This window comes from Microcaecilia unicolor, chromosome 10 (genome assembly GCF_901765095.1).
Source record: "Microcaecilia unicolor chromosome 10, aMicUni1.1, whole genome shotgun sequence".
NCBI lineage: Eukaryota > Metazoa > Chordata > Amphibia > Gymnophiona > Siphonopidae > Microcaecilia > Microcaecilia unicolor.
Window position 1 is genome coordinate 72866852 of NC_044040.1, and position 13357 is coordinate 72880208.

General features: G+C 43.5%; 1 protein-coding gene across 6 annotated transcripts in view; it reads right to left on the reverse strand.

The window, feature by feature from the left end:
• The window catches only part of SLC38A4 (solute carrier family 38 member 4), a 67761-nt gene that overhangs the window by 27828 nt on the left and 26576 nt on the right, over positions 1–13357 (reverse strand). For all 6 annotated transcript variants that reach the window (XM_030216197.1, XM_030216200.1, XM_030216198.1 and 3 more), the window contains 6 exons: positions 11811–11884; positions 11625–11717; positions 8575–8656; positions 8400–8482; positions 8238–8296; positions 4617–4883 (listed from right to left, as the gene is read on the reverse strand). In XM_030216197.1, the coding sequence (XP_030072057.1) occupies positions 4617–4883; positions 8238–8296; positions 8400–8482; positions 8575–8656; positions 11625–11717; positions 11811–11884 (658 nt within the window). The remainder of the gene's footprint in view (positions 1–4616; positions 4884–8237; positions 8297–8399; positions 8483–8574; positions 8657–11624; positions 11718–11810; positions 11885–13357) is intronic.

Genomic DNA, 13357 nt, shown 5'->3' on the forward strand with positions numbered 1-13357 from the left:
GATCACAAATGTAGCATGGTTAGACACCAGAGTAGGCTGTGAATTGACATGGCCTGAGATGTTCAGGGGTCTATTTACTAAAGGGTATTACTGCTAATTCAAGGATTGATGGGTGTTAAACCCATCAATGTGCATTATTGCACCACAATGAGTGTTATTCCTTATGTTATTTAACACGCGTTTGCACAGTGACAAACCACCAAGGAGATGAAGTTCAGAACAAATTTATTAGAGCAGCAAAACAAAAAGACCCAACATGGGCCATGTTTCAGCAGATGCAGCTGCCTGCGTCAGGGGTCACTATACAAAATTTAAGACACTGAAGGGGGTCTTTAACTAAAGCATGGTAGCATTTTTAGCTTGCGGTAGAAATCAGCTGGCGGTAAATGCCGAGGCGCCCATAGGAATATAATAGGAGTCTCGGCGTTTACCACCAGCTGATTTCTACCACAAGCTAAAAACGCTACCGTGGCTTAGTAAAAAAAACCTTGACAGCTGAGAGTAATGTTTGGTGAAATAGCAAAAGCCAATGAAGCAGCAGCCTCCACAGTGCTGCAGTGTGAATAGAAACGTTCTGTGGATAACTGTCACGTTTTCAAAGCTGGAACTAGGTTTGTGAGCCCTTGGGCCACTGCCGAGGAGTGGCAGTGGCAGGCAAAACCACCCCACACCAGAGACTAGGCAGAACAGGACTGGAACCCCAGACTGGAGTTGCAGCAGAGGCAAACAAGCAGGAATAAGCAGAGCAGGCACACTTAAACTTCAGCTGCACTTGGCCACCTTTCACCAGGAGTTGAGCCCCTGACTGCAGGTGGCCGGAAGGACTTACTGGGCAAGGCAGGACTGGATACCCACTAGGCTGAACCAGGACTGAGGGTCAGAGGGGAAAGGAACATACAGGGGCAGCAGGGCAAGGAAGGGAAAGCTAAAGGGCAGGACTGAAAGCTGCAAGCAGCCACTAAAACAGGGAACAAAACACTGATAACAAGACACAGAACTAAAAGCTGCAGAGCAGCCACAAAGACACAAACAGACAAAGACTAAACACAAAACTATAACCCAGAGACAGGACTAGCAAACAAACAACAATATAATCTAAACTACACACAGCCTAACTAGAAACAAACAAGAGTCTCAGGCAAGAACTTAAACAGAAGTGCAACAAGCACCAACATACCAGGGCCTAAAGCGATGCAAAGGCAAAGGCAAAGGCAGAGAATTTCCAACTGACTAATAAGCCCCGCAGCATCTGAGGCTCAGCTGCAGCAATCACCAGGCAACTACAGGGGCTGTGTAGGTTCAATCCAAGCAAGCAAGTCTGGCAGCCTGGAAGATCCGGACCAGTCTGGGCTGAAATCTGGAACGGGTGACAATAACCAGACAGTCCATTGCAGCCACCAGGTCTGGCCACCAGGTGGTGAGAGGAAGGACAGCACGAAACATGGGCACAACCATGACAATTACGCACAGGTCAGCAATTAGACAGCCCGTTTCTGTTCACACTGCATCGCTGTGGAGGCTGCTGCTTCATTGGCTTTCAATATTGCACCAAACATTACTCTCAGCTCTCAGTGTCTTAATTTGTGTGTAGTGACCCCTGAGGTAGGTGGCTGCATCCGCCGAAACACGGCCCATGTTGGGTCTTTTCATTTTGGTGCTCTAAGAAATCTGCTTAGAACTTTATCTCCCTGGTTGTTTGCCATTGTGTCATCCTCTACTCCTGCTTTGGCTTTTTTGGATTTCCATAGAGGATGTCTTACTTCTTCTGCTGTGGACATTTACCCCCGGATTCTATATAGTGCGTCGACAGATTTCTGAACAAATTCTATAACAATGCACATAACTTAATTGGCTTAACAACCTAATGAGTGCTGATAACAGCACTTAACAAGCAATAATGAGCACTAATTGGCACTGATTAGAATTTAGGCGCACAAGTTGCTAAGCTTATTCTGTAATGATGTTTGCTGAACATCTAACATGCACAGGCAAAAAGGGTCATGGTTATAGGTGGGTAAATGGGCATTCCAAAATTTACATGCCTAATTATAAAATATGGCCCAGTGTACCTAAATCTACACACTGGGATTTGTGCTATGTTTTCGTTGGATGCATGTAGATTTAGGTACTGAAATATCAACTAAGCGTATTCTATACTTCGGCACCTAAATCTATAGAATATGCTAAGGGGTCCTTTTACTAAGGTGTGCTGAAAAATGGCTTTGCAGTAGTGTAGGTGTGGGTTTTGGGCCTTTTTAAAATTTTTGCCAAAAATGAACGTGCGGCAAAATCAAATGTCACTTGGCGCACGTCCAATACGCGCGTCTGAAAATAAAAATTATATTTTGGCCACGCGTATTGGACACATGCCAAAAATGAAATTACCACAAGAGCCACGCGGTAGCTGGGTGGTAACTCTATTTTGACACGCGTTGGGTGTGCTTAGATGCTTACGTGGGTTAGTAAAAGGGCCCCTTAGTCAGCACTGATTTTTTAGGTACCATTTACTGAATCTCCCCCTTAACACGCTTTAGCATGACAGTCAATGTTAATGTGTGCTTTCCCCCTAATTCTATGTATGGTGCTCAAAATTACATGTGCACGTGCAATTTAATTGAAGAATGACCCAATTAGCGCCAATAGTTAGACGCTAACAATCAATTATTGGTGCTAATTGGCACCAATTAGCATTTATGCGCATATCTGTAGTAGCCGATATTCCATAAAGAATTTACATGCAGATCCAAAATGGGCCGTGCCCATGGGAGGGGTGTGGGCGGGTAAGGGGCATTCCTAGAATTTTTGCATGGTGTTGTAGAATAAGGCAGATCCGCATGTAAATTCTCGCACCTAAAATTAGGCACGGATCTCGGTGTTAAGCGCTATTGTATAAACGGTGACCAACTTTGAATGCCGTTTATAGAATAACACTTAGCACTCATTTTTTTGGTGCCCAAATTTGGGGGTTACCCAGCGGGAGCCCCTACCACCACCTCAATGGGTGGCGGTAAGTGCTTTTCCCCCACATGGCACTGCGTATGCCTTGTAGCACTAAGTAGATAGATAGATAGACATGGCCATGTGTTAAGTGCAATCTTACCGCATGTCCATTTCTTTTTTCAGCCTTTTTACCCACTACAGTAAAAAGAGCCTCAGTGCGTGGCAAAAGCAGGTGCCACTGCTAGCGCAGGGCCCCTTTTACCGCAGCTTAGTAAAAGGGCCCCTGAATGAATTACTTCTTGGAGGTATAGTTAAGATAATTTTAACTGGGTATTCAACAGACTTAAATGAATGTCTCTAATCACTGAATACAATTAGTTAAAGCTATTTATTTATTTATTGCATTTGTATCCCACATTTCCCCACCTATTTGCAGGCTCAATGTGGCTTACATTGTTCCGTCATGGCGATCGCCATTTCCGGAGTGAGAGATACAAGTGGTATTACATTAAAGAACTTGATTGACGATAGTAGATTAAGCAGTCAAGTATAAGGAGTTCATATTCGGAATAAGAGATAGGGTGGCATTGCATTAAAGTTCACTCGTGGTAGAATAGACCTTGGTAGTCAGGTATGGAGAGTTAGGTTTTATCCAGTTAAGGCTTGAGTTTCATTGTCTGGTAATTAGGATGTCTCATTGTGGTATGCCTTGTTGAACAATGTTAATTTGGATTAACATAACCGGATAACATTAGGATAGTTACTTTGACAACCTAACAACTGGATAATTTTAGCTGTTAGCACTGATACCTGGTGCTATCCAGCAGGGCCATGCTTAGGGTCTCTGGCGCCCCCCTGCAGACCATCAGTTGGCGCCCCCCTGCAGACTATCAGTTGGCGCGCGCGCATGCGTGTGCACCCCCCCGGACTTGCCTGGCTCCAAGGCACATGAAGAGCTGGGCAGTGCCAAAGAGCCGAGCGCTGCTCCCCCAAACTGCCATCTGGGGCGCGATGGAGGAAATGGCTGGGTTTGGCCTGAGCCTCCTCCGCTCCATCCCCGATTCCCCGGCGCTTTAAATTTACCTCTCTCCGCCTCCGACATCTGCGCAGCATCAGTGAAAGCGCTGCCTGTCTGACGTCTCTCCACCAGCCTTCCCTTCACTCATTCGTTCCCTCTGTGTCCCGCCTTCTTCTGACATCATTTCCTTGAGGGCGGGACACAGAGGGAACAAACGAGCGAAGGGAAGGCTGGTAGAGAGACGTCAGACAGGCAGCGCTTTCACTGACGCTGCGCAGATGTCGGAGGCGGAGAGAGGTAAATTTAAAGCGCCGGGGAATCGGGGATGGAGCGGAGAAGTAAGGTTTTTTTTTAAATACAGGTCGACGGCACGGCGTCCTTGAAAGCAGGCGCCCCCCTGCGGCACTTACCGCGCTTACTGTGTTGGCACGGCCCTGCTATCCAGCTAATCTAAAGCTATGCCTCAGGAGTGCCCCAAACACTGCCCCAAGATGGCCAGATACATTTTGATTGAACAAAATTTATGCAGTTAACAGTGGGTAAGGGATAGAGAATTCAAAAGAAAAAATTTGCCCTTTCATCTTCTGAAGTTATTCAGACAAATGTTTTGAACATCACCTATTAGTGAGTAATTACAAAAACTGGCTATCCAATTTACCTTGGCGCTGAATGTAAAGTACTTTGGTTGGCATTTGTCATCACTGGTAGATTCAAATTCAACACCACTGCTATGATCTTTGGCCTGGGTATCATCGAGTCCTGTAGTTTGTCTATATGTATTGTCCATCATGAAATTCACTTCTGGACTCAGAGATTCATTATGGATCACCATGGGAGAAACATAAACTGTACTGTTTGTCAGATTTGCAAAATGTTGATCTAGAAGAGGTAGAGGGCAAGGTATCTGGGTTTTCTTATAAATCACCTGAAACATTAAAACAAAATACATATCTTTAAAGGTTCTAAAATGGTCCAGATGACTATGAATTGCCTCAAAATGCATTATGGGTCCTAATGATAAAATCTTACTATTAAATGTATGGATATTATGCTAACAGTATTGTTAGGAGGTGTTAACTGCTTACATTGCAAAACACTGGCATTTGACCTGTGTTGATCTTAAGGTGTCCTCTACTATACTTATAATGTGGTGTCTAGTTTAGTTTATAGGAGGAAAAGCCTCAAACATAGGTAAATACTCCTTTGTTGAGTCCAACCTTAGGGAGCACTACCTAATCATCTCTGGCTAAAAAATCTCCTGTATCAATATAACCCTCAGCTATCTTTACTCCATATAATGATAATATTTCTGTGAGGGTTACTTATCTTTTCTGCCGTTTAAACAACTGTGCAGTCTTTTATGCAGTCATTCAGTCTTCTAAACCCCATCCACGGCCTGACTTCGACCCAAGTTTCGCCTCCTGCATCAGGGTCTGTGGGACTTTCATGACTGATATGTTGCTAGCTGAGCATTGGGCGTCGTCAACCCAAGGAAGAGGAGGGAGGCAGGCTACCTCCCTCCTCCAACTAAGGTAGGGGGGCTGGGAGGGGGTTGTCTTTTACGCTGGACCACCAGGGATCGTCAGACAATGCCGGACCTCCAGCCCCCCTCCCGTCGCTCGCTGGGTGGGAGGGTGGGAGGGGGTTTGGCTGGCGGCCACTAGACCACCAGGGACCATTTTCTGGGGGTTTTGGGGGGCTGGAGATCCATCGGATCTCCAGCCCTCCCTGAACCTGGGGGGGGGGTGGGATCGTCGTGGGGACGTTGGGGGGATCATTACTCGGGGCAGGGGTAGTCAGGGCCTGGTGGTCCCATGGACCTCCAGCCCCTGTGTTTGACAGGTTTGGGCTTTTGACAGCCCAGACCTGTCAAACAAGTGCAGGAGGATTGTGCTGAGTGCATGCTCAGGCACAATTCACCTGCACTTCTACCCCATGATCAGAGATAATTGCACTGCTTAAATTTGCATGCATTATCTCTGATCATCAGTGCGGTAAAGCCCCGCGCTGTTCCAGCACTATTTTAGAGCATTGTTTGGAATAGCACGGGGCTTTTGATCATCTGCCTGTTAGCGTGCTCTAATCATTAGTGTGGGCTAAATCCTTTGAGTGTACTGTGTGAATTTCTGGAGTCTGTATCTTCAAAGATATAAACAGGATGGAAACAGTCCAGAGGTAAGCTACTAAAATTGTCAAGACTGAGGACTAATCTAAGGAAATACTTCTTTACAGAAAGGGTGTATGGAACAGTCTCCTTGTGGAGGTGATAGAGATGAAGACTGTATCTGAATTCGAGAAAGCATGGGTCAAGCACATAGGATGTCTAAGGGAGAGGAAGGGATAGTAGACAATATGTTTGGGCAAACTTGATAAGCCATATGGTCTTTATTTCCCATCATTTTTCTCTGTTTCTCTGTTACAGTCTTGACATATTTCTTACTTGACGTATTTGAGTACATTCACCCCCTAACTGCATAAACGTTTTTGAAGGGAAATATTCCAGTGACAAAACTCATGTAGGAAAGCACTTGTTCATAAAATTCTTTGGACTATTGCCAGAAAGTGGTAAATTTAAGGGTTCTGCTAACGCTCTATAGTTCTTGTAGGATATATTCTTGTTACAATCATCTTTCTCTATTGCATTCAAGGTGTTTCAGGGAAATAAATCCATTGGTATTCTTCCAAAATCAGACATGAAAAATGTATTTACAGGATTTTTGCATTTGTTTGTAGACCTATTTTTGTCCTAAACTTAAATTGAATCTGGCCTAGTGTATGTTCATCCTGCCTAGATTAAAACCTATTTTCTAAAGAAAACTGGGTGCATACTTTTCTTTATAAAATACTAGAGCAAGTGGCCAAAAATGCACCTTAATTTAAGTCATAATCACTTATACTAGCTCTAGAGCCAGTGTAAATGAGCATGCCTACATTTTGTAAATATGTATGTAAATTATAGCAGGTCCATAATCCACCTGAACTCTGGCAATGAGCATGTACATAGTGAAAGTACATGTCATTTAAACAGGTAAGTGACTACTTATGCAAGTAAATAGTACTTTTTAAAAACCCTATAAGGACCTCTTTAAATTATATGCAACCATAGAGGTGTTATAGGTGGTCATCTTACATAAGAACATGAGCATTGCCATAGTGGGATAGACCGAAGGTCCATCAAGCCCAGTATTCTGTTTCCAACAGTGGTCAATCCAGGTCACAAGCACCTGGCAAGATCCCAGAACAGTAAAACAGATGTTATGATTTTCCCCAGTCCATCTTAATAATGATTTATGGACTTTTCTTTTAGGAAATTGTCCAAACATTTTTTAAAACCCTGCTAGGCTAACTGCTTTTACCACATTCTCTGGCAAAGAATTCCAGAGTTTAATTGCATGTTGAGTGAAGAAATATTTTCTCCATTTTGTTTTAAATTTACTACTTTGTAGCTTCATTGTGTGCCCCCTAGTCCTAGTATTTTTGGAAAAATAAACAAGCGATTCATCTCTACCCGTTCCACTCCACTCAGTTTTTTTATAGACCTCTATCATATCTCTCTTCAGTTGCCTCTTCTCCAAGCTGAAGAGCCCTAGTTGCTTTAGTCTTTCCTCAGAAGGGAGTCGTCCCATCCACTTTATGATTTTTGTTGCCCTTCTCTGTTCCTTTTCTAATTCTGCTATATCTTCAAGATGCGGTAACCAGAACTGCACACAGTATTCAAGGTGTGGCTGCACCATGGAGCGATACAAAGGCATTATAACATTCTCATTATTGTTTTCCATTTCTTTCCTAATATTTCCTAACATTCTATTTGCTTTCCTAGCCGCAGCCACAGCTGCACCTTGAGCAGAGGGTTTCAACGTATCATCAATGATGACACCTAGATCCTTTTCCTGGGTGGTGATTCCTTATGTGAAACCTTGCATCACATAGCTATAGTTTGGGTTCCTCTTTTCCACATGCATCACTTTGCACTTAAGTGGAATTACTGTCTACAACTGTAAAAAAAACTACCCCCTGAGGCAGGCACCAAGTTGCCGAAATATGTCTAATTAGATTTACTTTTATGTATGGTTGCTTTTAAAACTGAGGCTTAAGTCAATTGGGACTAGCTTGTGTACGCTGCTCTGTATTTTATTGGTATCCTGTGTGCAGCTATTTTGGACCTCTTATGCTGCTAATAATTAAAATACTGCAATTTACATGCTGTCTTGGTACCTAAAACTAAGCAGCTCCTTGTAAAATTAACCCCATTATGTCAAAAAGACAGGTCACTTCTTACCACACAAACAAAGAACACCATACAGCTCAGAGAAAATCCACTTGTGTAGCCAAGGTAGCCTATAAAACAAGAACAAAATAGTTTATGCACACATGTAAATCTTATATGATCATTTTTAAAAAAATTACATTTCAGAAACTAATAAAAATGAAGAATCTTTACCTAAATTTTTCAACAGTGAGAGTGGAAGTATAATTGCGACAGAGACAATTATAACGAGGCAGTTACCATTTAGGTACCATTCTCTAAAAGAGAAGGAGAGAAAGTAAAACATTACCTATCTTTGTCACAGTTCTACTGATATTTCAACTGAAATCTAAAATCAAGCAGAACATACCCAGAATTCTCCTCCAGCTTCATAAATGCTCTGATCACTTCAGGAAGTTCATATTTAACAATAAACAGGTAACTTGACATAGCTATAATGAAAAGCATTTTTTTGGTTAAGCAAAGCTTAATCACTTATGGCATCACCTCTAATGTACTAAGAAAGTGGTTTTACAAAAATATTCACAAGAATGTTGTTATTATTTATTTTAAACAGCTTTCCTAGATATAGGCCTTCAGAGACAAATCTTATCAATTTCTTTAACTGGGTAACCAGAGAGTTGAATTGGGGGCAGCACAAGATATGGTGGGCCTGAAATTTAGCCTGTGGCAGTATGCGGCGTTGAGCTGCTCACAGCCTCGCGCTGAACTGACCCTGGATATTCAATGCCAGGGCATGCATGGCTCCCAGCATTGAATATCTAGGTATCAACAGTCATCTGGAAGTTAACCGGGCACGGGCTGATATTCAGACCGGTGCCCGGTTAAAACATAAAGTTAGGACAGCCTTCTTGCTGTCCTAACTTTATGTGGTTACGTAGCTGGTTAGCGGACTGAAAATTATTGCTAACCGGCTAAGTAGGAGATCCACCTATACTCTACCCCCAGCCCACCAAACTTAACTGGTTAGGCGATGGCCAGTTAGTGCTGATTTTCAGCAGCACTAATCGGTTAAGCCATTGAATATCAGGTGTTGGGTCACTCAGCAGAGTTTAACCAGGCAGGAGCCTCTCTTGCTCAAAAGCTTTTGAATATTGGGCAGGGTATTCATCAAGGCTCTTGAGAGGATTCTGTATAGGTGACTTATAAATCAACTGAATGCCCTTGGTATGGACTCTAAAGTGACTGACTGGGTTAGAAACTGATTTAGTGGGAAGATGTAAAAGGGTAATGGTAAATGGAGTTCACTCTAAGGATAGGGGCATCACCACTAGGAATGAGTTTCTGCCAGGTACTTGTGACCTGGACTGATCACTGTTGGAAGCAGGATACTGGGCTAGATGGACCAGTGGGTCTGACCCAGTATGGCTATTCTTATGTCCATTTGTTTGAAATGACATTGAAATTCATGCTGTGTTTAGCCTGAAATGACAGGAAATGTTTTCCCCATGTCATCAATAGTGTCCATTATTACACAGTAGCGTGCCATTTTGCCCAAAGAGTGCACCCTATTGCTCAATAGTGCACACTACTTATTAATAGTTAAACTAGTGAGCAATCAGATGCAGTATTTGAGCAAAAGGGTGCACTACTGTGCAATAGTGCATACATACTATAGACATTGTCCCTGAAATAAAATAAAAAATAATTAAAAAACTTGAATAAAATGAAAGGACTAACCAAAACACAAAGGGGTTGATATTCAAAGTGATTTAAGTTGGCAGTAGCCTCTCCTGCCCGCTTAAATTGCTTCCTGATGCGATTCCTGCTGAATATGCCCACCGACTGTCCAAACAAAAAGTGGGCAGGTCAGAGACGGTGCTGGGGGTGGCACAGGGGAGGAGCCCGAGGTTATACGGGTGCCGGCAATATTCAGTCCTAAATAAGGTCACTTAGTTATGCGGGTGCCGACACTATTCGCCAGCACGAATATTGCCAGCACCCGCATAACTAAAAAAACCCCCCCAGAGGCCCTTTCTGCCCCCCTTATAATACCCCTCTTTTTCCCCTCCCCCAGTCCTCAGCAATAAGAAGATCCCTCCAGAACCTCTCACACTCTGCTGTCAGGTAGGCCTCCCCGATGACCACCACTGGAACACCAGGGCTACAGGTAGGCCCAGGGGGCCCACCTTGACAACCGGGGTCGGGGGTATTCTGGGGGGGGGGGGGGGTTCTTACTGCTGAGGGCTGGGGGAGGGAAGGGGGGTATTGTCAGAGGGTGGGTGGGGGCTCTTTTTTTTTAAACAAAAAAGTTATATGGACCCCGGTCCGATATTCATATGGGGCCCACATAAGAGTTATGTGGCCCAGGCTGAATATCTGCTAGGTCTGCATAAGTTCTGGGGCCCAGCCCGCCCAAAATTATTCCCCAATATTCTGTTCCGGTGCCCAGACATGGCCCGGTACTGAATATTGGGGGATAATTTAGCTGGCGATGATCAGCGTTTAAAAAAGTGCTGACTGCCCCTGGCTGAATATCGGGGGGAAAATGTTTTGGCCTGCACATTCCTAGTTACCAGTAGTGTGCTACAAGGGTCAGTCCTCGATCTAATTCTTCTCAACATTTTTGTAAGTGATATTGTGGATGACTTGAGAAGGAATCTAGTGAAACCTGAAGAATGGTATAGAATTTGGCAGCTAAGACTTAATGCTAAAAAGTACAGGGTAGTGCATTTGAGCTGCAAAATCCTGAAGAAGTGGTTTGGTAAAGGGGGTGATGTACTTCTGTGTGTAGAAAATGAATCAGCAGATTTGATAGGCCAAATAGTCCTGCATTTGTTCTTGAAAAGTAGGATCACAGAAAAAAAAGAGGTCCAAAAGGATGCACACAGGATATCAATAAAATACAGAGCACCGTACACAGGCTATTATCAATGAACTCGAGCTTCAATTCTATTAAAAGTAACCATAAGTAAAAGTTTTAACAGTAAACGTTATTTTGCTACCCTCTGGAGACCTCTTTTAAGTTATATCTGGGGTTTGAGGACCTCTGATGTGTATCATACAAATACTATAGGTGGTCACTTTAGGTGATTCTTACTTCTGCAGTTGTCAAAACTGCCCCTGAAGCAGGCATTGGGGTGCTGAAACGTGTTGGGCGTATGAACATTTTAATTATATTCACAGTTTCCACATTTACCTATGGTTGCTTTTAATAAAATTAAAACTCAGGTTAAATGATACTTGCCTATGTAGGCTACTCTGTATTTTATTTGAAAAGTAGGACCCAAGTATGCATGGCAATTAATTTCTTCTCTCTGACACAAGCACTTAATTTTCATAATGTATATAAATTCTGTTTCCTTCATTAGACAGGAGCTGGAACTCCAGTGTAATACTACTAATGAATCATAAAGCGAAATCAAACAACTGATAATTTCATAGGGGGGGTTCTCTTACCTCCAATATTCTGTAGTGTAATTGAAGAGAACGCAGCAATTTTTCCAGGCCACCCAAATGCTCTTTCACCTAATGTTTCATAAATTAATGATCCTAAGTAAAGAATATAAAAGATATCAAGATAAGATAAATGTTTATGCCATAAACATTAACCGTAGACATCGAACAATATAGCTGTCATTGTACCTCCTTCTTTTGATGTCTTCAATAAAAGATGAACAGAGTATAAGGATAATATTGCAACTGCCAGGAGTAGAATTCTACAAAAAAACACAAAGTGGTTTATTGCCATTTTCATTTCATAAAAAGGTGCTTTCTATTTTGAATAAACTTATACACTTATCCCTGAATTATATAAAAATTGCGCTTGCAAATATAGCTGCGGGCCTAATTTATGCACGTAATTTAATTATATAATGAGCCAATTAGTACCAATAATTAGCTTTTTAACAAGCAATTATTGGCACTAATTGGATTTAATTTTTATTTTTGTTACATTTGTACCCTGTGCTTTCCCACTCATGGCAGGCTCAATGCGGTGGGCAATGGAGGGTTAAGTGACTTGCCCAGAGTCACAAGGAGCTGCCTGTGCAGGGAATTGAACTCAGTTCCTCAGGACCAAAGTCCACCACCCTAACCACTAGGCCACTCCTCCAAACTTACATGCGTAATTTTAGCTGCAGGATCTGCGCCTAAATTTTATGTGAGGCCCAAAAAAAGGGGGTGCAGAAATGGGAGGGTCATGGGTATTTCAGGGTGGATCATGGGTGTGGTTTTGAGATATGCACATAACTATAGAATATGGGGGCTCTGCATGTAAATTTAGGCACAGGCATTTACACCTAACTTTGGGGTCCTTTTACTAAGGTGTGGCACAAAGAGGGTCATTTTCGAACGGGGACGCCCATCTCTAAGGGCGTTCATCTCTGAGGATGTCCCCACGAAGGGACAGATCATCCCGTATTATCGAAACAAGATGGGCGTCCATCTTTCGTTTTGATAATATGGTGAGGGACGCCCAAATCTCAACATTTAGGTTGTCCTAAGAGATGGTTGACCTAAATGTTGAGATGGTCGACCTTAGAGATGGTCGTCCCCGGTTTTTGGCCATAATGGAAACCGAGGACGCCCATCTCAAAAACGACCAAATCCAAGCCCTTGGTCGTGGAAGGAGCCAGTATTTGTAGTGCACTGGTCCCCCTCACATGCCAGGACCAGTGCACTGGTCCCCCTCACATGCCCTAGGGGGCACTGCAGTGGACTTCATAAATTGCTCCCATGGTGCATAGCTCCCTTACCTTGGGTGTTGAGCCCCCCAAACCCCCCCCGACCCACTACCCACAACTATACAACACTACCATAGCCCTTAAAGGGTAAAGGGGGGCACCTAGATTTGGGTACAGTGGGTTTCGGGTGGGTTTTGGAGGGCTCCCATTTACCAGCACAAGTGTAATAGATAGGGGGGATGGGCCTGGGTCTGCCTGCCTGAAGTGCACTGCAGTACCCACTAAAAACTGCTCCAGGGACCTGCATACTGCTGTGATGGAGCTGGGTATGACGTTTGAGGCTGGCATACAGGCTGGCAAAAAATGTTAAAAAATTTTTTTTTTGGATGGGAGGGGGTTGGTGACCACTGGGGGAGTAAGGGGAGGTGATTCCCGATTCCCTCCGGTGGTCAACTGGTCAGTTCGGGCACCTTTTCGAGGCTTGGTCATGAAAAAAATTGGACCAAG